At 40.6% G+C, this 22828-nt stretch overlaps 1 protein-coding gene across 1 annotated transcript in view; it reads right to left on the bottom strand.

The window, feature by feature from the left end:
* Positions 1-22828, bottom strand: part of slc6a8 (solute carrier family 6 member 8) — a 41113-nt gene that overhangs the window by 10947 nt on the left and 7338 nt on the right. The window contains exons 2-7 of the mRNA XM_030733957.1: positions 13715-13846; positions 10684-10954; positions 9418-9550; positions 3166-3300; positions 2618-2721; positions 2339-2463 (exon numbers count right to left, since the gene is read on the bottom strand). Of these exons, the coding sequence (XP_030589817.1) occupies positions 2339-2463; positions 2618-2721; positions 3166-3300; positions 9418-9550; positions 10684-10954; positions 13715-13846 (900 nt within the window). The remainder of the gene's footprint in view (positions 1-2338; positions 2464-2617; positions 2722-3165; positions 3301-9417; positions 9551-10683; positions 10955-13714; positions 13847-22828) is intronic.

Genomic DNA, 22828 nt, shown 5'->3' on the forward strand with positions numbered 1-22828 from the left:
TAAAAAAGTTTCATTATGCTGCAGAGTGTAATGGTAAGATACCACTAAGCCACCTTTCACATGGGAGACTGTGGTTTGAATCCCAGCTGTGGACTTACACTACCTGAGTGATACCTCAGGAAAACAACAACTATTACAACTACAGACTGATGAGGTGTAATACACATGCTACGGCAAGAGGGAGGCAGGTCAGGGGAGATGTCATCATCCCCACACAGATACAAGAGCTGTCACATGTCGCGAGGTGAAAGGCCCAGCTTAAATAATCCGACAGTTAATACTGTGCGTGCGTGCGCGCGCACACACACACACACACACACACACACACACACACACACACACACACACACACACACACACACACACACAGTGATGCTAATACTTTAAACCAGTATAGACATGTCAGATGGGATTCAGTAAATTGGATTTACTTTTGTTCTTTTTACAGCAAGATTAAAATAAAAAGATTCATGTCCTCATACTGCAGCAACTGCTGCCAGTTTCATCTACACACACACACACACACACACACACACGCGTAATCTCACCTGTACACATCATTCCTGAGAGTATATGAAATGAGTAACTGATTGATGCACACTTCACTCTGATGTACAAGATGTTTCATTTTAGTCACACAGAGGAACACACACAGGCATTTTTCTTCTGTTTTGTTTTGGTTTATTGAACTATTTTACACTATAGAGTAACTTTATCGTATTATATTTATTGGTTTGAATGATGTCCCATTGAATTTATTGAATTTATCATTTATTTTATCAAGCTATTAGTTGGATTCTTAAAGGGAATCTTTAATATTTGGCTGTTTCACAATTTTTGAGATGAATAAAGTATATTTAATCTTAACTTGTACTTTACTATCATAGCAACTAGATACAATAAGACAGATGCTTTTAATGGGATGTTCCCTCATGGGCCCACATGGCTGGTAAGGCAATGTTTGAAATTAGGACTTTATGGATGAGAGAAACTTAAGAAAATATTGAAATACATTAAATCTCTTTTTTCTTATTACCATTCCAGAGTGAAAAAATATTGATCATTTTGCTTCCACCTGATTAAAATGATAAATAAGAGAGTAGATAACAGCCATAAATCAGTGAATCGGCAACACTGATGTTCTTGAACAACATTAAGATGAAAATCAGCACCTACAAGTCTGAGGTCATGGTTTTCAGCCAGAAAGGGTGAAGTGCCCATTCCAGATTGAGAAGAAATTGATGACCCAAGTGGAAAGGTTTAAGTATCAAGGACATGCTGACAGACTGAGTCTCTCACATGGCCTAGGAACACCTCAGTATCCCTCCAAGAGCTGTAGGAGGCAGCTGGAGAGAAGGAGGCCAGAAGATGGATGGATGGAACAAGTCCCACATCCATTGTAGTTATAGCAGAAGGAGGTGTCTGCCGTGAATGTGCCATGTTTGGAAATCTTCAAAAATGGCATCTGATGAGATTTTATATTAAATAAAAGGACAGAACAGGGGACTGTAGGGATAGGTACACCTAAGCAAGCAGTTAAAAAGAAAAACAATTATAAGTAAAATGTTTCAGTCCTGCATTTAGCCATTTTCATATATTGTATATTCATCATAACCCCCTCTCCATGAGGGCTTTGTCACTCTTTATATGGGGACTGAGCGGGCCAGGTGTGAACAGCCAAAAAGCTGTCATGTGACTATTCTTACCTGGCTGTAAACATGTGCTCTGAGGTTAAATAAAGCTTTCATTAAGTATCAATGAAAAGCTTTGATCTGAACAGCCGCTCAGAGCTGCAGCCTTCTGTGGACAAGCTAAATATAACGGTGTGTGATCTGTGATGTCACGTCATCTGCTGCACAGCTATTAATACACACACTGTTGACTGGAGTCTGGTGCATACACACACACACACACACACACACACACACACACACACACACACACACACACACACACACACAGACACACACACACAGCTGACCTCATGTGACCTGAGTCTTTGCCTCCATTTTCTGTTTGAATTTCTGGCAGTTAAACTCTGACCCATAATCTGGATCATGATTGTTCATGAAGCAGTGATTATTTATCAAAGCTGAGCATGTGACCACTTATGAGGCCATTTCATGTTTCATATACTATGTTTTAAGGTTAAATTTTATATTAAACATGGTTAAAGTTTCAAATAATCATAGCAGGCACTGCATGCCCACCAAGTAAGGCAGTACAGCTCACCAGCCCTCAGTGCTGCCCCTCTATAGGCTTCTTGAAGCTGGCCAATCCGATGCAAGTTAGCTTTTGGGAGGAAGAACTCCAAAAACAGAGGGAGATGAGTTTTTACCTGATTCAGCGACCTGCGATATGTCGACTCCCTGCTCTGCAGCCATGAAGCCAAGAATAGAAAACACGACAAAACCGGCGAAGAAGCTGGTCCCGCTGTTTATGAGAGCCAAGATGAAGGCGTCTCTGTGAGGAAGGCGAGAAGAAACAAGACGTTCAGCACTTAAACACACAGCAAAGGACGGGATGAAATGTGTGTGTGTGTGTGTGTGTGTGTGTGTGTGTGTGTGTGTGTGTGTGTGTGTGTGTGTGTGTGTGTGTGTGTGTGTGTGTGTCATACTTGTAGCAGTCGTTGTTAAACCGGTTGTAGCTGCCCAAAGCAGTCAGAGCGCCGAGGCCGATGGCGTAGGAGAAGAAGATCTGAGTGCCGGCGTCTATCCACACCTGTGGGGGTCAAAGGTCACATTCCTTTGATGTTTGATGCTCAGATCAGCAAATGTTTCAAAGACAATCACTGACGCCAAACAGTGCTGCATCTTAGGCAGGTCAATCTGTTCCAATAAAAACACCAGCCTGTCCAAATACGTTTGGATGATTCTCAGTGTGACACTGACCAATAGAAGCACAGAGATCGTAACCATGGCGCTTGAAAAGATGGGGTAAGGAACAAACAACCTATTCTGTCCTCTTGATGGGACCCAGGGATGGATGGGCTCGCACTCTTACTGTTTTAACACACACTGGCAAATGCACTGCAGCACACCCATTTGTATTTACATACAGGAAGTGGGTTCCTGGCTCCTCCTTCCTGATAACACATCCCACGAGTCAGAAAGCGGGCAAACCCACTGACCAACCTGTGGTCTCACCTGAGAACTGCGAACTAACCTGAGCCTCCTCCAGTTTGGACCAGTCAGGTTTGATGTAGTACATGATGCCGTCATAGGCTCCGGGGAGAGTCACTCCTCTGACCAGCAGGATGATGAGAACCACGTAGGGGAAGGTCGCCGTAAAGTACACAATCTGAAACACACAAACATGCGACCATAAAACATACAAGACTTCTTCCATTTTCCCTGAACCTGAGTCCTTCAGCTTCTTCTTTGATCAAATGCTGCTGTTTTTTAATGGAAATCAGTTATTTTCTGCTAATCTAAAAAAACTTCAGGTGGTTTTTGTCATGAAGAAAAAAGCTCCATCCATGAGAATCGGGTAATGAAAACACGCGAGAAGAAACCAAAGTGAACCTGATCTGAGACCTGCTGAGACGGATCTCGCACTCGGAGGAATGTGGCATTTCAGCACCACGGAGAGTGTCTGGTCCCAGTTAGAGTCGAGTTTCAGTCAAATCACAGCAGAGCATCTTCTCAGGTTAATACGCACTCAGTGTGAAGCTGAGGTTGTTCAGTTCGGTGTGTGTGGTAATCATCAAATAATATTTCAGTCATCTGTTCAAAATGTCTCAAGAGATTCATACTTTGAACCATTAGCCTGCACGTGACCTTATGACCTTGTGCTTATTCAGCCTTTTCTAGCATATTTATTTGTAATTATTTTAATTGTCTTCGCCTGATTTTTATCTTACTAATAAATCAATAAATCTCTGTATGTGCACCCCGAGTAAGACCAGAATTTGAAGGCTGGTTTGGTAACGGGTCATCTTTAGAGGTTCTTAAAGGAAGACATCCACATAATAGTCCGATGCCAACATGCCTAAAGATGCATCAAGTAACAGCAAAGAATATGAGCGGTAAAGCACAAAGATGTGAAGGTCCAGTACTAGATCACAACAGTAGTGTAATTTAATGGACTACAGGCCACTTGAGGACACTGGTGCAACTGAGAAACAGCTTTAAACAAACATGGTGGCCATTCTTTGTAACCACAGACTGTATAAAACATGGATGTAGCCACTGCAGCATCACCCATGGGTTGGCGAGCTCCACATTTTGAAGACTCCACTTTAGCTTTATGCCCATCTGAATTTTCTGGAGCCAGAAGGGACTGTGGGCATTTCTCATTATCAAATATGTCAAGTTCATACTTGCCTACTTCCTTGATACTAGGCAAGTACTTGATGATGTCACAACTCAGCTCATCTTTATTGTCTGCTCTGCAGATAATCTCATTGTCAATGAGATTAATATTTACAATGAAAAAGGTGTATATTACACCTAATTACCTATGTGTCTTTAAAAATAATTAAAATGAATGGTCCCTTTAAGAGCAGACATCTTGCCACAGATCTATGAATGAACAGACTCTCTCTCTTTTCCCCTCTGTGTCTCAGGCTGTCTCGCCCTGCTCTGACCCGATGCTCAGCTTTCAGCCTCCTGCTGAAGACCAACAACAGAAAATGTTTCTGTTGGTACTGAGAGGCCTGTGAACGCTGCTTGACTTGTCATGAGACTAAAAACACAAATACACATAAACTCTTATTTAAGCAATACTGTACGTGTATAAATTACCACATGAATGGAGCTCTGAAATTTGGGTCAAACCGGTGTGATCCTGTATCCCAAAACAAACAGTTTTAGATTTGGTTTTGTGTAATGTTCACGTTTTCGGGTACAAAATTCACTTTTACACAGTCAGGCTTTCTTCTACAAAAATGCTTTGAGTGCTCAGGTGGAGCAGAAAAGTGTTATATAAGAACCAGTCCATTTACCATTTGCCTCTCATCCCATGTAAGAAATGAATTATTATGGCCATGAACTGTGGTTTATTACAAAAGCAATAAGACTGAGGATTTTAAAACCAGCTTCCTCTGAAAAGTGTCTGAGCTCACTCTGAGCTCGCCTCGTTTGCATAAAGAGAATCGTTCTTTGTGCATCTCTTTGCACATCCCAGGTCCCAGTTCTGTAGGTAACCCCCTGGTGTATTTACCACCCCATCATATGTGAATCAGCAGTATCATCATCTCCCACTGGTAGCTGCCCACCTCAAAGTAGAGAAAAACTTAGCTTGGGACCCACCCACTCATCATGTGGTCTATGGTTCCTACATCACTGCACGTCTCATTCTGTGTGAATGGACCTTTAGAGATCATTCGTGAGGTGCTCAAAGTAGAGCAGCTGCTCCTCTAGACCATGCCAGCTGAGGGGGTGCAGCATCTGACAAAGATGCCTACTAGATGAGGAGTTTTGGACATGCCCAACTAGAACTCCTAGGTCAGGCTGGAGACGTTCTGTGTCTCAGCTAGCTTGTGACCCCCACCAGAAGAGCTGGAGGAGGTCTGGGTACCTCTGCAACAGACAGTGGCAGAAAACTGATGATGGGATTATTTAAATTAAAAAAAGCAAGTACTTCCTGCTGCATCCAGACTGTGGATTGTTTGTAGACTACATTCAGGTAATTTAAAAAGAGCTTTCACTGAACATCTTCTACATTCACTTCACCTCACTGTAAAAACACAGCTGACCAGCATCAAATGTGGAAGCAGAAACACAGAAACAAGCTGCTGGATACATTTCTATTCAGGTCAGTGCGTTAATCTCTGCTGCAACATGCACAGTCTTATAAACGAAACTGTGGTTTTCCATTGAGTCATAATTTCTTTGGTGACACCCTGATCTGAACTAAAGCACTAAAACAAAAAAAAGCCATTTATCTGAAGTAACTGTTCCTGTGAACAAGAAGTGTTACTGTAGAGGGTGTGTGTGTGTTTATTCATGTGTGTGTCAGAGGTTAATGTGGTTTTACGTGCTTCTGCTTTGCTCATATGTTGTTCATATTTCCCATTCAAAAAGGAGCAGTGACTTTAACGCTCCCTAACTGCACACCAGTCAGTTTTCAGAGAGCACGGTTCACCTGGTTTTGTTCTACAAGTGCAGCAGGGTCAAAAAGGGTCAGCTGACATTATCACCTGGAATGAAACATTTCTGGATTAAAACTGAAACAAATTCAAAACAACAATTTTTGTCTTTATTTCTTAACATCGAATGCAAGCAATAAAAACCCTTCAGGATGAATAAAGTTCTCTCTTTTGGTTTTCAGTTAACTCCTAATTTCACTGGAATAGAGCCAGTTTGCATATTACTGTGAACTACAGAACAGACCTTCAGCACTTGCTTTTAACTCATGTGCATTAAAAACTCAATCTTTGGTGCTCAGAACTTAAATTGGAGTTCTTGCACAAGAATTTTAAATCAGCACCTGAAAATGCTGATGGCCTGAAAAGAGTATATAACAGAACTCCTCCTGCAAACTTCCACTGTCTTTGGATCTCTTTCCAAAACACTCCTAAATGATCAGCTCATTGAATGCCCCTAATCTGTTGTAATCAGTCGGATAGATAGAAGGTGATTTGTTGTACCCGTGCTCGTACTTCAAAAAACACCCCATCATCCGCTGAATAATCAATGGAAAGCAAGCCAGTGTTTTTTTTAGTCAAGTGCATATAAAATTTCGTTGTAGTCTCCTTGGAGTCATCTCTATCATTATCTTGAAGCTGGAGCTTGTGTGGTCACTGCTATAAAATGGTCTAATTTAACCTGAACCAAATAGTTTTGGTGCTCAAACATGCAGTAACCACCCAGCCAAAGATGCTTCCTGGGTAAAAGTCACTTTTTTTATGCCACCTTTCCTGCCCGTTTGGGTTGATTTTGTTGTGCTTTTAAAGTAGAAACACTTTCCCCATTATTCCTGTTTAGCACATCATCAAGGCTGCCATAACAACCCACTAAGCCTTCCTGTTTATGGAAGAGGCAGCCTACTGGTGATGCAGGGATGATAACATTCATTCAACCGGCTGATATATTTCTAAACTTTGCAGCCTCACTTTCATAGAATCTTATCATCCTGTTTCATTTTTACTGTTAAAATTGCTTTACTTGCTTGTATGAGTATTTGTCATGTATGAGTATTTATCATGTATGAGTATTTATCATGTATGAGTATTTATCATGGGTAAAGGTTTTGTCTGAGCATTCGTGGGGTCCACTGACGCCTCGGACTGTGGTGGAAATGTTTGGAATATAATGCAGTCAGGCGCTCAGGCTCTCTCTATTGCTTTCAAATATTTATTCTCATCTTTTCTCATTTAATATTATCCCTGCTGAGTCAACACACATGCAGGCGTGACTCACTCTTCTGTCCTCATTTGTGTTTGCCTGCTTCTAGAGTCAGCGAGTCTGAGATGCTGTTGTTTAAATGTGGATGTGGCAGCTGTTCACATCAATGTTAAATGCAGTTTTAACTGACCAAACCTGGACTTTTATTTATGAGAAGTCTTTCAGACTCATGTTCAAAACTTTGTGCACATTCACCGAACTGTGATAAGGATAAGTTAGGAAACTGGTTACTTTTCCCCCCTTTTTCCTAATATTCCTAATATATTCCTCCTCCTTTTCCCTTCTGGTTTCTTCATCATTGGTGGTGCTGAACATAAAGAGAGAAATCCAGAGTAAAAAAATGGAAACCACCAAAACTGCAGTTCCTCCTCTGATGTTAAAATATCACCTTCACAGAAGAAATAAAGATGTTTACAGGCTGCTACAAAAAACTGTTTTGGCCTCTGTGGATAGTTTTATAGCAGCTCTGTGGAGATTTAATTTTTTTTATAGCTTTTAGTGCATGTTTAGAAGTTTTCCTTTATGTAGAAAACTTTATATGTTGTTGGGAGCGTGACCAACACCAGCACAGTTTCACATTCGTTTGTCTTTATCTCTCCTTGTGCTTCCTCTCCAGTCTTACATTTTTGTGTAGTTTTAGTTTTGAGCTTTCATGGCTGCCTAATGTCCTACTTAACTCTGTTTTTAAAAAGGGGCCATATAAATAAAGTTTGTATTATTTCATAACTAAATTATCAGAGATGCAGAGAGCGCGTCGTGCTCCCGCGCCGCAGATCTGGGTCAAATTCCAGGACGGCTTTTGTGTCCCAGCTTGTTCCAGAGTGGAGTTTTCCTACAGTACAGTAAACGGGGCATTCGCTCTCCGAGTGGCTCTCAGTCACGTCCCACTGCAGTCAGCTGTCCTCCTACCAGACAACGAATCACATGCTGCCACCTCACACACCCCCACACCCCCGCCCCCCCACCTCCACCAGAGTTGTCATAGCAACACTTAGCCTGCAAACTGAAGGCAGTGTGTACAATGTCGTCATCACAAACCGATGAAACACACACACGCGCGCGCTGACTCACAGCTCTCATCTGAAGGCTGTAGTTTTAAAGGAACAGTCCCATATTTTTGGGTGACTGCTGGCTGAAAAAGGAATCAGCCTTCCTGATACTCATCTGTCATCTGGTAAAGAGGTTTTAACTTAGGTCAGTTTGACCTGCAGGGAGCAAAATTACATACAGATTTTTTTATACTGCAAACACATTTTCATTTAACTTTCATTTAGGACTGAGAAGATGGTATAAGAGAGGAGCAAAGGACGCCATCTATGCCCACTGTGAAGGACCAGCAATGAACAGAGGTGGTGGCTTAGGACACCAACTATCAGCCACCTACAGTGAGTCCTGAGCTTCCTCATGTGACCTCAACAGCTCACATGATGGCGGGGTGATGTTTTACAAAGGTTTCACACCTTTGCCCCCAGTGAAGGTAAAGACCCACACCTTGTTTTACATATTGGCTCATGTGACGACTCACTTGGTCAACAACCCCCAGGAACAACACCAACAGAACAACCCGACTGACAGATATTCGAAAATGTTCTACTGTGATTAATTAACATTTTCAAGCAAATCCAACTCGGCTCCATTACTTCGGCATTAGGTATCGTATAAGTATATACGGTAGGAAAAATTTTATCATTAAAAATGTCACAGCAGAACCCCCTCAGTCACTTCAAGGTTACACCGCAACACATTTTTAGCATCTATCTGGTCTGTTTATTCCTAATTGTATTAACTTTTCCAGGCTGACAAAACTAACAAAGAGTAAAATAAAGAGGTTTCCTGTTTTTACTCCAGTTTAGTTTATTTTGTGAGTACACTATAGTTTCAATTAATTTTAGTTTAGCTGGTTTTATTTCATTATGCTAATCTCAATACACACTCATTCACACACAGATATTGTCATCTGGTCTGCAGTTGATAATATTAACCACAGAGAAGGTGACACACAGTGCCAGATACAGGTTGGGACGCCACCAATTATTGCCTGCGATAATTAAATTAAAAAAAGATTTACCTTCCCGGTGGATTTGACTCCCTTCCAGACGCAGAAGTAAACCAGAACCCAGACAGCCATCAGACACAAAATGAGCTCCCAGTTCATCTTTCCCGGTACATCCAGACCAGACGAGATGTTCAACACTTTGTTCCTGCACAGAGAGAAGATTTCAAAGAGTCCAGTGTCAGAGTCAGAGAGCAGATCTGCAGCTTCATCGGGTAACAAAAACAGCTGTCTGAAAACTGAAAACATCGTGCAGCTGTTAAAAAAGCCAAAGATTAAAGGGGCCATATTTTCTGACACACACACACACACACACACACACACACACACACACACACACACACACACACACATATATATAAAAAGGAGTCCCTGTGAGAGCTCAGACAGCTTTGAATTCTATTATGCATCTTGTTTAATTCAGCTGCCGGTGCTGCACATTATTTGATTGAGAGTGGCAACACTTTATCCAACATGTGTTTACAGGCTTGAAATATAAAATATCAAATAGTTCAGACACATTTCTCCTCAGTCTTTTAACATCATCACCACCTCGTTCCTCAGAGACACTGAGCTGCTGACCGACTCGAAACTGAGCTCAGTCACATGACAAATATTCACCTCATTAACTGCTCTGTTGTGTTAATAATCTGCCAGGACAACACAGCCTCACTACAAACATGTCCTGTAATAATGAACAAGAGCGTGTGTAAGCCTTCATCATGAATGAAGAGGTGAAAACAGCTCTAGTGGCCACTACAGGAACTGCAGCTTTAAAGCTTCAAACTTCACAAGGTGCACATCACATCTATGGACGCCTTATTCTCACCTATAATTACAGGAGAAGTCTGGTGTCATTTTCTCTTGTCATCAGATTCACACCAACAATGTGTCGGTGCACCTCTAATTCCATTATTACCTCCCTGCTTTGTCTGTGGCTCCCAGCTGCATTCAGTCATTCAAACACCTCACTAATACTTCAATAAATATTGTATTTTATATATAAGCTCTTTAAAGTTCTAAAACGACTTCTTGGTATAATCTGTATCCAGTAAAAAATTGTGGATTATCAGATTTAAAGTCTTTGTCACAATGACGACATCATTTGTTGACTGTCTTGGGAAATCCAGATGCAGTGAAGATAAAATCCCTGATAAAAGCCCAACCTGTCGATCACATCGCAAAGAAAACTAACCCAACATTCCCCGGCCTGACCCGACTCAACACAACCCCAAACCAACACGACCCACAGAACCAGAACCCAACCAGAGAACGACTCACTCCCAGAACTCGATGATGGGCGACCGTACGTCAGCCAGATCGGCGCAGGTCATGTTGCTGTTGCCGATGGTGATGTTGGCGAAGCTGGCGTTTTTGCAGTCCTGGTGATGGAAGATCTCGATGCAGCTGGGCGTGTTCCATTCATTGTTGCACGTGGACCACGGGAGTGTAGCGGTAAAGGACTTGATCAGGTAGTAGAAGCCCCAGGCCAGCACCATGATGTAGTAGGTGTTACAGAAAAACACAATCACCATGGAGGCATAACCCAGACCTGAGCAGGATGAGAATACAGTGTCACAGCAGGTCTCTGGGACAGAGTTAAGGAAGAGTAAAATAACATGTTAATACTGACATACAGACGTTCTCGGGAGCCGGATTAATGGAAAGAAATTAAAGCAACACCTCATAAGCTCATTAAAGCCTTTTGATTATATTTTTCTCAAATTGGTGCCATTAAAGTCTAAATTTCAGTCTAGTTTCCATTTAACTGTTTCTTTTTTTGGGGCTGGTATGAGGTGTCCTGATGCTCTCTCACTTTCTCTTGGTTAATCTAACAAGTTTAATGTGGATCACAGCAACAGATCTTCACAGATGTGTTTCGGTTGATTCTTCTGTTCAATGCATCAATGATTTTTTTTCTTTATTTGCATCTTTTCTGACTGGCTGCAGGGCCCTGAGATCACGCACACTACTGTGTGCATGCAGTAACATGCACACAGTAGTGTGCATGTTACTGCATGCACACAGTAGTGTGCGTGATCAACATCATAACAAACAAGTTCGATGTTTGTTATGATGTTGAACTGTTATTTATAAAAAAATTATTTTCTCTTTTATATTAGGATTTTACAGCGCAGCAACATAGAAATAAGCACATGAACACATTTGACATTTAATGAAGGCGCTGCATTTTCTGTTTGTGGATCTATTAGCTGTACTTGCTTTTACTTCAACTACTGTAGGAGCATTAATTACAGTAGTATTTGTAATGAGTATTTTCACACACACACAAAGACTGCTGGTCTAAAGTATGGATAGAGCATAAAACAAAACATTTTTATTCTTTTCATTCTTGTACATTTGATTTTAATTGCACAGCAAATGACTGTTTCATAAAGATTTTGGCTTCATTCAGAGGTCGATGGGTTCAACCTTCTGCTTGTAAAGTGGATCAAAACATTTATGAGTTTATGTGCACCAGTAAAATCCAGACTGCCTAAACTGCACTTTGAACAGTCTATGTGTGACGACAACACCTGACCAGATAAACAACAGTAACACTTTTGCCATTTCTACTAAAATTACTAAAAACTGTGCAATGTTTTGAGGAAATATTGTTTCGAGCCTGTGATAGACTGACTAATTTTCATATTCCTTTAGACTACTTAAAGAAATTGTAAGAAAGCCTTCCTAAAAGAGTTCAGGATGTGCTGAATAATAAATGCAGTCATACCAAATATAGTTTCAAGCTTGTTTTGACTTACAGTATATACTGTATTTTCATTTATGTTTGCACAGGCCTAACACATGTCAGCTATCATTTGTGTACATGAATTCATGCATTGAGTTATTGTATTTTAGGTAGAGCCTTGTATTTTCCAGTGCTGATTTTAAACAGCACCTCATTTTCATGTATTTTCATGGGACTGGTGTTAGAAATCAGCTTTGTCTGTACATCAGGTCTTGTGTATGTTTGTCAGCATTTATTCTGCACTTGTTCTATGCAAATAAAGTATTAAATAAATAGATATTTTAATTAAGCAATTGTTTGCCTGACTGCACTGATCTACTGGCAAATTTTTTTTTACTCTGCGACATGCATCCTCCTCCTCCTCAAACATGTTCCCTCTGAACGGTCCATATTTAGCTGCATTCCTGCTGAGACTCTCATAACAGATGAATGACCAGTTGGTGTTGACTGTTGGTGTTGCTCCCTGTAACTGTATCAGACTGAATGAATGTGAAGGCGGAGCTCTATCGAAATGGCACTAAAGGTTCAAAGGGAGGCCTGTGTAGTAAACTACTGATAGAGCCATAAAGAGTCATGTGGTAAAGAGTCATGTGGTAAAGATCAGCCCTCTGATATGAGCAGTGTGTAAAGCTATCAAAAAAGTTATCAGGCGGCACAAAAGAGGTGCATTTATTACTGTGTCTGTGTTTAGTGTAGGTAGTACTCATGATGTGGGGACATAAATATGCTTACACAGTCACATTGTGAGGGTTAGGGTTAGGTTTAATTTAAAGGAAAAAAGCATTTAATCTCCTCCAAAGTCATAAATGCACAGCGTGGATTTATGACTTTGGCGAGTGTGGAGACACGTACGACAGTACTCAAATTATCACCTTCAGATAAACCTCCAAAGAAAGCTGAATGTGTGTTCACAGACTCACCTAATAAAATGGATTTATATCTGAGAGTTTCAGTCAACACCACTTCTGTTGGCTTAAATCTGATGACATGGATTTATTTGAATTCATTATAGTTTCCTCTTAAATACCTTTGGACTGAATGTAAAGCCTGACTGTAGGTTTCATACACGAGGGACTGAAACATTCTTCTGATGTTGGTAATGCATTTGAACCACACAGTTCATGGAATAACATCTTTCTCTTCAGGGACATTTTCAGGATTTTTTCAGTGGGGTGGTTTAAAAAACAGGGTTCACAGGAAATCAGAATATTTCTTCAGAAAAAAATTCAGCATACAAAACACGGGGAATGATTTTTAGCTTCAGGTTACATAAATGAGTTTCTGAAACTTGTGATTGTTATTCACTACATCATAAAAACATGTAACAAAATAATTAAAGACTGAAGCAGGAAAGTATAAAACACAAATTTGGTGCCACTGCCAAAACCTTTGGCCATGACTGCACCTGTACTGTGTCCTTTATCTACAACAGACATCGTGGTTTTCAAACGTTTCAGCTGATCTCCTTCATCTCAGCTGATTTTATATAAAACAGCCCGTTGCTCCATTTGTGTGAAAAAGTTTGATCTATGTTAATACACACTTTGTGGCGTACTGCACCTTTAAACAGCGGCGCGATGTTCCAGACGTTGATGCTGCCCGCCTTCATGAACTGACCGAGAGAGATCTCCAGGAAGAAGATGGGGATTCCTCCAACGAACACGATCAGCAGGTAAGGGATCAGGAACACACCTGTGGGAGACAGAATCATCTGTGACGACACGTTCAAGGATGTTCAGACATCTGCACTGAGAGATGACCTCAAACCAAACTCCAAACAAAGAAAGAAAATCTTCAAAATCAGGGTTTTTCTTACAGCATGTATACCCGGTGATTATTATGAAGTTCAGGCTTTGTTCACCCCCCCCCCCCCCAGTCCTAACTCCAAAAATAGTGCAGTTCCTTTTTTTTTGGCAGAAATGACTTTCCAGATCTTGTTTTAAATATGACTGAATGAAATGTAACATGTAACTGTGCACATTATAATTAACTTTTAATGCTTTGGCAATGATGAATTATGAATGTTGGCTCTCATAAAACAATCAGTGAATGAATGAATACATTTTCCTTCATTCTCAACTCTGAGAAACATGAAGGAACAATTATGCCGCCCCTCTCTCTCTTCCACTGGCATTTTAATTGGTGTGATGGAAGGCACGCGCACACACACACGCACACACACACACACACACAAACAACAAGGGGTAACTGGGTCACAGTGCCACCAGAAACTGGTATGAATGGAATCAAACTGGCATGACACTGGGAGGGTGAGAGAGAGCAGCAGGCAGAGCGGGGGGAGGCTGCATGCCAGGAGTTACATAACAGCAACTGCCAGTACGCTCTCAGCTCTCATACAAGGAAATGTCCACTATCATCATAGCATAACTACCCTGTTAAAGGAACAGTTCAGCATTATTTTACTATGTTTAAAACCACTGTAGATGCTTTCTCCCACAGTCATATACTGATGGCACAACATTGACTTTTTCCTTTAATTCCCACATAAAAAAATTAATGAAACCACAAACACAAACCATTAAACACTCTTCTAATTTTCTGTATGTTGTTGAGCTGTTTGAGGGGCCAGACCTTGTTTTACAGTAATGAAATGATGAAAACCAGATTCAGGGTTCATGTCCGAGCATTGCACTGTGTAAGCTAGGGTCCTCGCAATGATAGAAGTATAAGTGTGTATGTGTACTGTATGTTCCCATGATGGTGTCCAGTGTGTCATTCAATGGCAAGGAGTGGGCAGCATGCTGATTAAGTAAAAGGTAATAGGTAAGAAAATGAAAGCAAAGTTAATGACCAAGAGGAAAAAGCTGGAGAAAAACTTAGATTTCAAAAAGGTATCTTTAAGATGGAGAAACGGCAGCTGAAGTGGGCAGTTTTCTGGTTTAAACACATTGTTTTTACTGCAGTACAAAGGACTTCTTTGCTTATTTTGATTTCTGTATTCTTTAACAAATTAAAATAGCTGATGGCTCAGTTGATAAATTTCTACACATAATATTGAATCTCTCACATAGAACATGCTATTTAATCTGATTTAGCCAGATGCTGCATAGCTGCAAGCTTCTTTTCAACCCACCTTAACCCCAGCTCTTACTGTTGTGTTGTATCTGATGTAATCAATATCATGTCTGTCACTGATACCTTGTACCTATAGCAGTTTGTGCATTGAAGGGTGGAGAGGTCCCAGAACAGGGTGATGCTGCCAAAGATAAAAGAATGAAGATTTAAATAGCGATCATGTTTTGACCATTGTTGTGCTGAGTGAAAAGACCTACAGTGAAAAGCGATGGCTGTTGAACATTTATTTGTACGAGTTTTCCCTTCAGACAAAACATTTGGTGAAAATCTTTAAACAAATAACCTACTGTAAATTACTACATCTTTCAGTAGTCAATTTACTGCTAATTGGACACTTATTTGAGCTGAAAACACTATTTGTGCTTGACATGCATGTAATAGTTTCTGCCAGGAGAAGGAGCCGCCACGAGCAGAGAGCGTGGGGTAGAAAGGAAAGAAAATACTCGGCCATGTTCATTTACTGTTTTACACATTGACTACCACAGCTTAATTTGTTGAATGAAATCAAAGAGAACCTGAAACTTCTAACTAGAAGAAGTCATGCAATAGCAGCAGGACCTAAACCTAATGCTACCCTTCATTTTTCATCAATCAATAATTACAGAGAAAACCCAACAGTCAAAACAACCCCCCTATGAGCAAACATTTAGCAACAGTGGGAAGGAAAAACTCCCTTTTAACAGGAAGAAACCTCCAGCAGAACCAGGCTCAGGGAGGGGGGGTCATCTGCTGTGACTGGATGGGGCTGAGGGGAGAGAAAAGACATGCTGTGGAAGAGAGCCAGAGATTAATAACAATTAATGATTAAATACAGAGTGGGGTATAAACAGAGTAAAAAGAGGAGAATGAAAAGAAACACTAAGAATGTCCTCACAATATCCAAAACTACATCAACAAAATTTCCCCACTACCCACAAATATTCACCACTGCCCAAAAAGGCTTGTGATGCCTGATGATGTGTTTCAGTCCACAGTGTTCACAAAGGTCCTCATAATATCTACAGCCAACACTGGTCCTCACGATGACAGACAAACAGGTGCACACCCCCAGCTCTCTGGATAAGGTTGCTACATATGCAGCTCACATCGCATCGCAGCTGCTGCTGATGAGACACACGGCAGGTTGAATGACGCCAGCCTAACCGATGACGCAAGCTCTGGTGACGCGACATAGGCCTGCCGCTGCTCATACTTAAACACTGCTCTGTTGTGTTAGCCAATTTTAGCTTAGCATAAAAGCACACAAGCTGCTGGTGAGTCACGACTGCAACGAGAGAGAGAAAAAGATGGAGGAAGGGGAGAGTCAGCTATGCTGGCAGCTCAGTAAAGATTCCCCTCACACTCACACTCACACACACACACACACACTCACACTCACACACACACACACACACACTCAGAGAGACTCAGAGCTAAGTGGTGTAATGCTGTTAGCTCATCAGTAACTCAGTGTTGATGGGATTACAGAGTACTACAGCCTCATCACAGTCAGCTGCACTGAAACACACCACTCTAACTCTGTATTAAATGGTGCCTAATAACATGCTGCATTTAAATTAGTGGAGAGTTCCAGGCTTTTGACAGCACCAAAATATTAAATAAATATGAAAAATAAATATAAAAAAATATGAAACATTTTGACAACATAATAATATTTAAGGACAAATTTACAGTTTACAGAAGATATGCCGGCAGATCAAATCTAAAAAGCTTTTTGAGTAAGCTCAATTGGAAGAATTCATGAACTCAGCCAGTCAGTTTATTAGGTACAGCTCACTAAATTAAAGTCAGTCTCTCACAGCAGTCCTACATTAAATCATCCTGTATGAAGGCTCTGATTTTCAGTTAAAGCTGCTTCAGAGAAAACCTGATCACAGTAAGCTGGGTTAATTTTGCCACGTGTAAATATAATGTTAGCACAGTCAGATCATTTAGTTAACTAAACTGGCAGTTACTGAGAATAAATATTTAGTCACAACTATGCTACGCTAACTTGAAGTGTAACCACAGCGCCCAGAGCCACTCCCTTGATGATATTTCAGCATTTCAGCAAACTCAGGCTATTTTAAAGACTAATAGCATCAGCAATGGTAGATTTCACAATCGGTGCTCGGCTACTGATGAAATTCAGCAGCATTGCCTTTGACCCTGCCTTCGACCTACAATACCATTCTGGAGTCTTACCTTTGGCACACCGACAACATCATAGAATCTTACTTTATCTTGGCATAAAGACCCACAATGTATAACAACTTTGAGCCAAACTGACAATGGCCCACAGCAGACACATAGATGTAGCTGTTGCTACCCATGGACACACATCAAATGTATAGAAATGTATAAAATGAGTATCTTATTGCCATATTACATGGCAATGACATGTTATGTGTTTAAAAACAAATACATACTAGTAGCACACTTCTGCTAAATGGTCTTTAAAACCAATTACCAAGATTCTGAGATGATTATATAAACATTATATTAAGCATTAATTGGGGGAATTTAAAATTAGAGCAGAAGTAGGGTCTTAGTAGTGACTGTATGATGGGGTTAATGCTGAAACTGCCTTTGGTTTTCAATTTAGAATAAAAAGGATATAGAATCAAAGCTTAAACTGAATAAATCAGGACAGGACTGACACCAACAGAAGGTCCATGTAAGGTCCACGTGAAAAGAGTCAGGCAGAACATCGCCCTGTCCTGACTAGCATCACCTAACGTGTCCCACACGTGGTCGTTTCAGAGCTGAAAGTAAGGCAGAAACAGCTGCAGTTAGCTTGCTAAGCTGCAGCGCTGCAGTTAGCTAGTTAAGCTGGTTAATCTGAGGTAAGTCAGTGGGCTAAGTACTGACGTGCTGAGGGACTGGTAGCCTGATAACAGGGCTAATGACAGAGCAGGAGATTCATTGTTGCCCTGATAACTTCCAATTCATATCTCTCCACATGCACTCTCCAGGATGATACTCTGTTCACAGACACACCTGAGAGAAAACCAGGTCATGACATTAATGCACTATTATATTATTATTATATATTATTATACTGTAGCTATCAGCCCAAATGCTAAACTTGTAGATGAACATTTAAACAAGCTTCCTTTGTTGTTTTGGAGATTGGTAGTGCTCCAATGAAGAATTTGTAGCCTTGCAAATAACAATATTATCTCTGCCTCACAGGACGCTTGCATGGCTCCAGAGAGGAATTTTCACATCCTAACTGTAGCCTTGAACTTTGAGGCATTACCTAGCAAAGGTGCATGTGCACTCATATCAAACAATAAATGGTCTTCAGTTTAAGAGTTCCCCATTAAAAAGTCAGTGTGATGTCCAATTGCAGTCCTGTTATCTGCTACATATGAGAAAAGGTAACTCTGGACAATGCCTCGTCAGCTTCGTGCGTGGAAGTAGTTTAGGTATAATCTAAAAACAGCCTCATTAAAACAAATCTTTGAACTGCTGTTCAATCTGCCAACTCACTGATAAAAGGTCAGTGAATACAGATATTATATCTGCCAGTTAAATAATGATCATTACAAAGGAGAGCCAAGAGTGACTACAGCGGGCTAAAATAATATAGTAGATAAGCATAGATTCACATGATTTCAGAAACTGCAATTACAAAATCAATAAAAATATTTACCATAATTAACAAGAAGTGATAAACATTAGATTTCCACAGACACTGCAGTGCATAATTTTAATTTTAATAAGAGATATCTTCTTAGATCTTTAACATGAAATGACTGAACCTGATTCAGTTTATGAGCAGTGTTGGGTTTTTTTAAGCTTCTGACACACAGGAAAGATTCCAGTGAAAAATGAGTGCTGGAGATTTGGTTCATTGATGGAAGCATTCTGAAAACTTTCTGGGAAAACTGTTTTATGAAATTTTTTTTATCATTATAGATTTCATGTTTGGAGGTTAAACTAGAGGAGAATGAGAATCGTAAACTGAGGTACAGTCCTTGGAATCTGTGGCATACAGAGTCCCAAATACAATTATTCAGCTGAGAATTCTTCAAAGCTGATATCAAACCTACAAACCTTCAGCTAATTGACTCATCTGTCACTCTGATTGAGTGAAACTATACATGCACACATAGTGAGATAACAGGTTTCTGTCTACCTGCCAGCCTCAGTGACATCACACAAACACTAGCTGCCAGATCTAACTTCAGCTCGGCTGAAATTAGCTTCGCCTGGCTGTAGATCTGCTGGCCCACATTACCTGAGCGGAGAGAACGATCAGCTCACCTGTGCCAAACATGACTCAAAGAACCAGGTGAAGGCCTAAAAAAACCCACACTGTACAGAACACAGTCTGCCTTACTAATGTAAGTAATTATGAAATACTAAAAGCTTCTGTATCTAATCAAGGTTTATATCAGCTCAATAAAACCTAAATTAGTCCTCATCAGTGATGGAAGTGACTTATGGATCTCTTTAAATACATCTGGAACTTTTTCAGGGACCATCAAGACCACTTTCAATCTTTGGAACATCCTGAAGGAAAATTTGATGCTTCTTTCAGGACACTTGGAACTTCCTGAAACATGTTTCCGGACTTCTGAAACTCCAGTGATCTCAAGGCCATCTTCAGTCACTTCAAAGCCAACCTGAGTACTCAACAAGCAGAATTATCCATAACAGGGAAAAAAAAATAAAACTAGATTAAGCAACAGGAAACAAGAAGATGGATGGATGGATGGATGGATGGATGGATGGATGGATGGATGAAACAAGAAGATGGGAGAGAAAACAAGGAGAAAGGAAATGAAAATAGAGGGTAGGAAACAAGGAGAAAGGGAAAGTAATGAGGAAAGAGGAAACAAGACCACAGATGAGGAAATAAGAGGAGAGGAGGAGCAGCAAGCTCTGTCAACAGGATTAAAAGATTACAGGCCACTCCTGTTAATCTGAGGCCCACGTGGTGAGAGGGATGATGATGTCACATTTGGCAGGAAAACGCACACGCACGGACGCACACACACGCACGGACGCGCACACACACACACACACAGACACACACAGACACACACACAAACTATATCCATCACTGACTTTCAACCCTGACCCTGACCAAAGGATCGTTACCATAGAGACACGAGGCAGAGCATGAAAAATCGCTTGCGATCAGATCGATCAGACCGCTTGACTACAGAACTGATCAATACTGCAGTAACTGGGAGAATGCTCAAAAAAATAAATTAACGACCCTGTTTCCAAACGAGCTGAGAAGCTGATTAAAATGTAGATCAAACAGAAAGCAACGATTTCCAAATCATGAAAAGCCTGAATCTGTAACTGAAAATAGTAGAAAAACAGATGATGTTGTTTCATTTAGAAAATTACTTATTTATTTATATTTTTAAATATTTACTTATTTAAGAAGAAGAAGAAGAAGAAGAAGAAACAGCCTTTATTGTCCCACAGAGGGGAAATTTGGGTGTAACAGCAGCCGCAGTTATTATAAATATAAATAAAGATATAATAATTCACACTATTAAGAAAAGAATATATATAAAATCAACAAACAATATTAACCTTAATACTACTAATAATAATATTATATACAATGTACATGATGTGCCTGTGTGTTGAACCTTAACAGGCCGGACTATTTACAGTATATTATATATTATCCTACATTGTGTAGGCTATTTGGTTTGCTTGTTTATTAGCCCAGGGCCTGTTTCAGCATTGGATGTTGTCTTTAAACGATCAGCAAATCATCTAATTTTGCTTTTATTTATACTTTCAGCCGTCACCATGGACCTCTCAAAAAACCTCAAAAGCAAATTAGGACCCATAAATATATATAAGCACCTCTCTGTGATCCCTGAAACATTTCCAGGATCCTTGCAATCCTATAAAGATCCATGGATTCTCTTCCAGGGACTCTGCAGCCTCCTCCATTGTCCTCAACGACTTTCTCAACAGGAATTAAATATACTCTCCCCTCTAGGACTGCTGTAGGTCCTTAACAAACCACCAGAACCCACAAAAGAACCAGAAGGTAACCTTCTTATTAGAACCCTTTTGTTAAAACCTGGAACAATTTATGAGACTTACAGAAACTTACAAGTATCAATAGCACTCTTGGAAAACCATCAAGAAATCCATTCCCAATGACCTCTCCAGGTTATCTGCAAACTATTCTGCAATGTAGCTGTAATAACTGCTGCCAGCTTCTCAATGTCCTTTAAAATTACAAAACTGAAACACTAGGACATCTCTCTGCTACCTTCCTCAGTGATCTATGGAAGCTGCAAGTCATTCATCCTCTGAAACATCCCAGTGCTACCATTCAAGGACCCCCAGTCAATTTTCACTGACCTTTGGTCCTTAGGCACTCAGAATCCTCTCAAGGGTCGTGGTACCCTCTTCCTAAACCTTTCAATTCTACAGAAAGAATTACAGAGAGGAAATTTGACAGCCAAACTATTTATCGCCAAACTGACGCCTGAAACGAACCACTTCTCATGCACCTAAAACCCAAGTTCACAAAGAGCGGACTGGACAAAATGTCCTTGCTGGGAATGTATAAAACCACAGCCGGTCCCCACAAAGACAGAAGAACACACACACACACACACACACACACACACACACACACACACACACACACACACACACACACACACACAGAGTAGCGCACTGATCTGAAGGACAGAACTGATCTGTGAAGATGAAACTGAGCTGCAGGTCATTTTATAATCACTGAAGCAGAGAATGATATCGTGTGCGTGTATGCGTGTGCATGTATGCGTGTGTGTGTGTGTGTGTCCTTGGTAGGGTGACTGCAGCACAAAAACACACTGCAGGATAATAAATCTAAGTGACTCAGATTTATTGTAGAACGAAGACAGAAAGGACAGGAAAGGATAGAGGGACAGAGGGAATGTGGGGAGGATGTCTGAAAGGAAGAATGTAAAACAGATTTGTGTAAACATTTACTCAGATAAAAGTAAAAAGTAGGTCAGTAAAATATTTGTACTATACCTTACTAATGATTGAAGAAATTGCAGTTTTGGGGGGGTTACCTTATTTAACGGCTGTTCATCCGGTCCAAACTCTGCAGTTTTATCTCTGAGGACTGGAGTGAGCTCTGTACCAAATTTAAGGTCGTTTGGATGAGCGTTTTTTTTTAATATTGTGGCTAAAAGTTGCTTAATGCGACTGCTGCCTGCTCCACATACACACCTAAGCATGTTTGCTTTGCCACCTTTATGAAGACATTTGCTGACATCACTGCTTGATTCACAGTACTGTGTTAAATCTACGCCGTAGCCTTTCGTGCACTTTCAAGAAGCGTTAAGGAGAAGTCACAACGACCCAAACCTGAACAGCTGTGACGAGTCTGTTTGGTAGCAATCTGTGGTGTAATCACAGTATATTAATTAGCACACAGCTGTGCGTTGGTCCAGCCCAGTCTCATGACAAAATGTGAAACAGTCATGAAAACAGCATCTCTTACTTTTTTTCATGTCAGGTGCGTGGATTATGTCCAGGGAAAGTGGAGTGGCATCGCCAGTGGTGGAACATCTGGTCTGTGGGCTTCTTGTGCTACATTTCAATCTG

The sequence above is a fragment of the Archocentrus centrarchus genome, chromosome 7 (genome assembly GCF_007364275.1).
Source record: "Archocentrus centrarchus isolate MPI-CPG fArcCen1 chromosome 7, fArcCen1, whole genome shotgun sequence".
In the NCBI taxonomy this organism is placed as follows: Eukaryota; Metazoa; Chordata; class Actinopteri; order Cichliformes; family Cichlidae; genus Archocentrus; species Archocentrus centrarchus.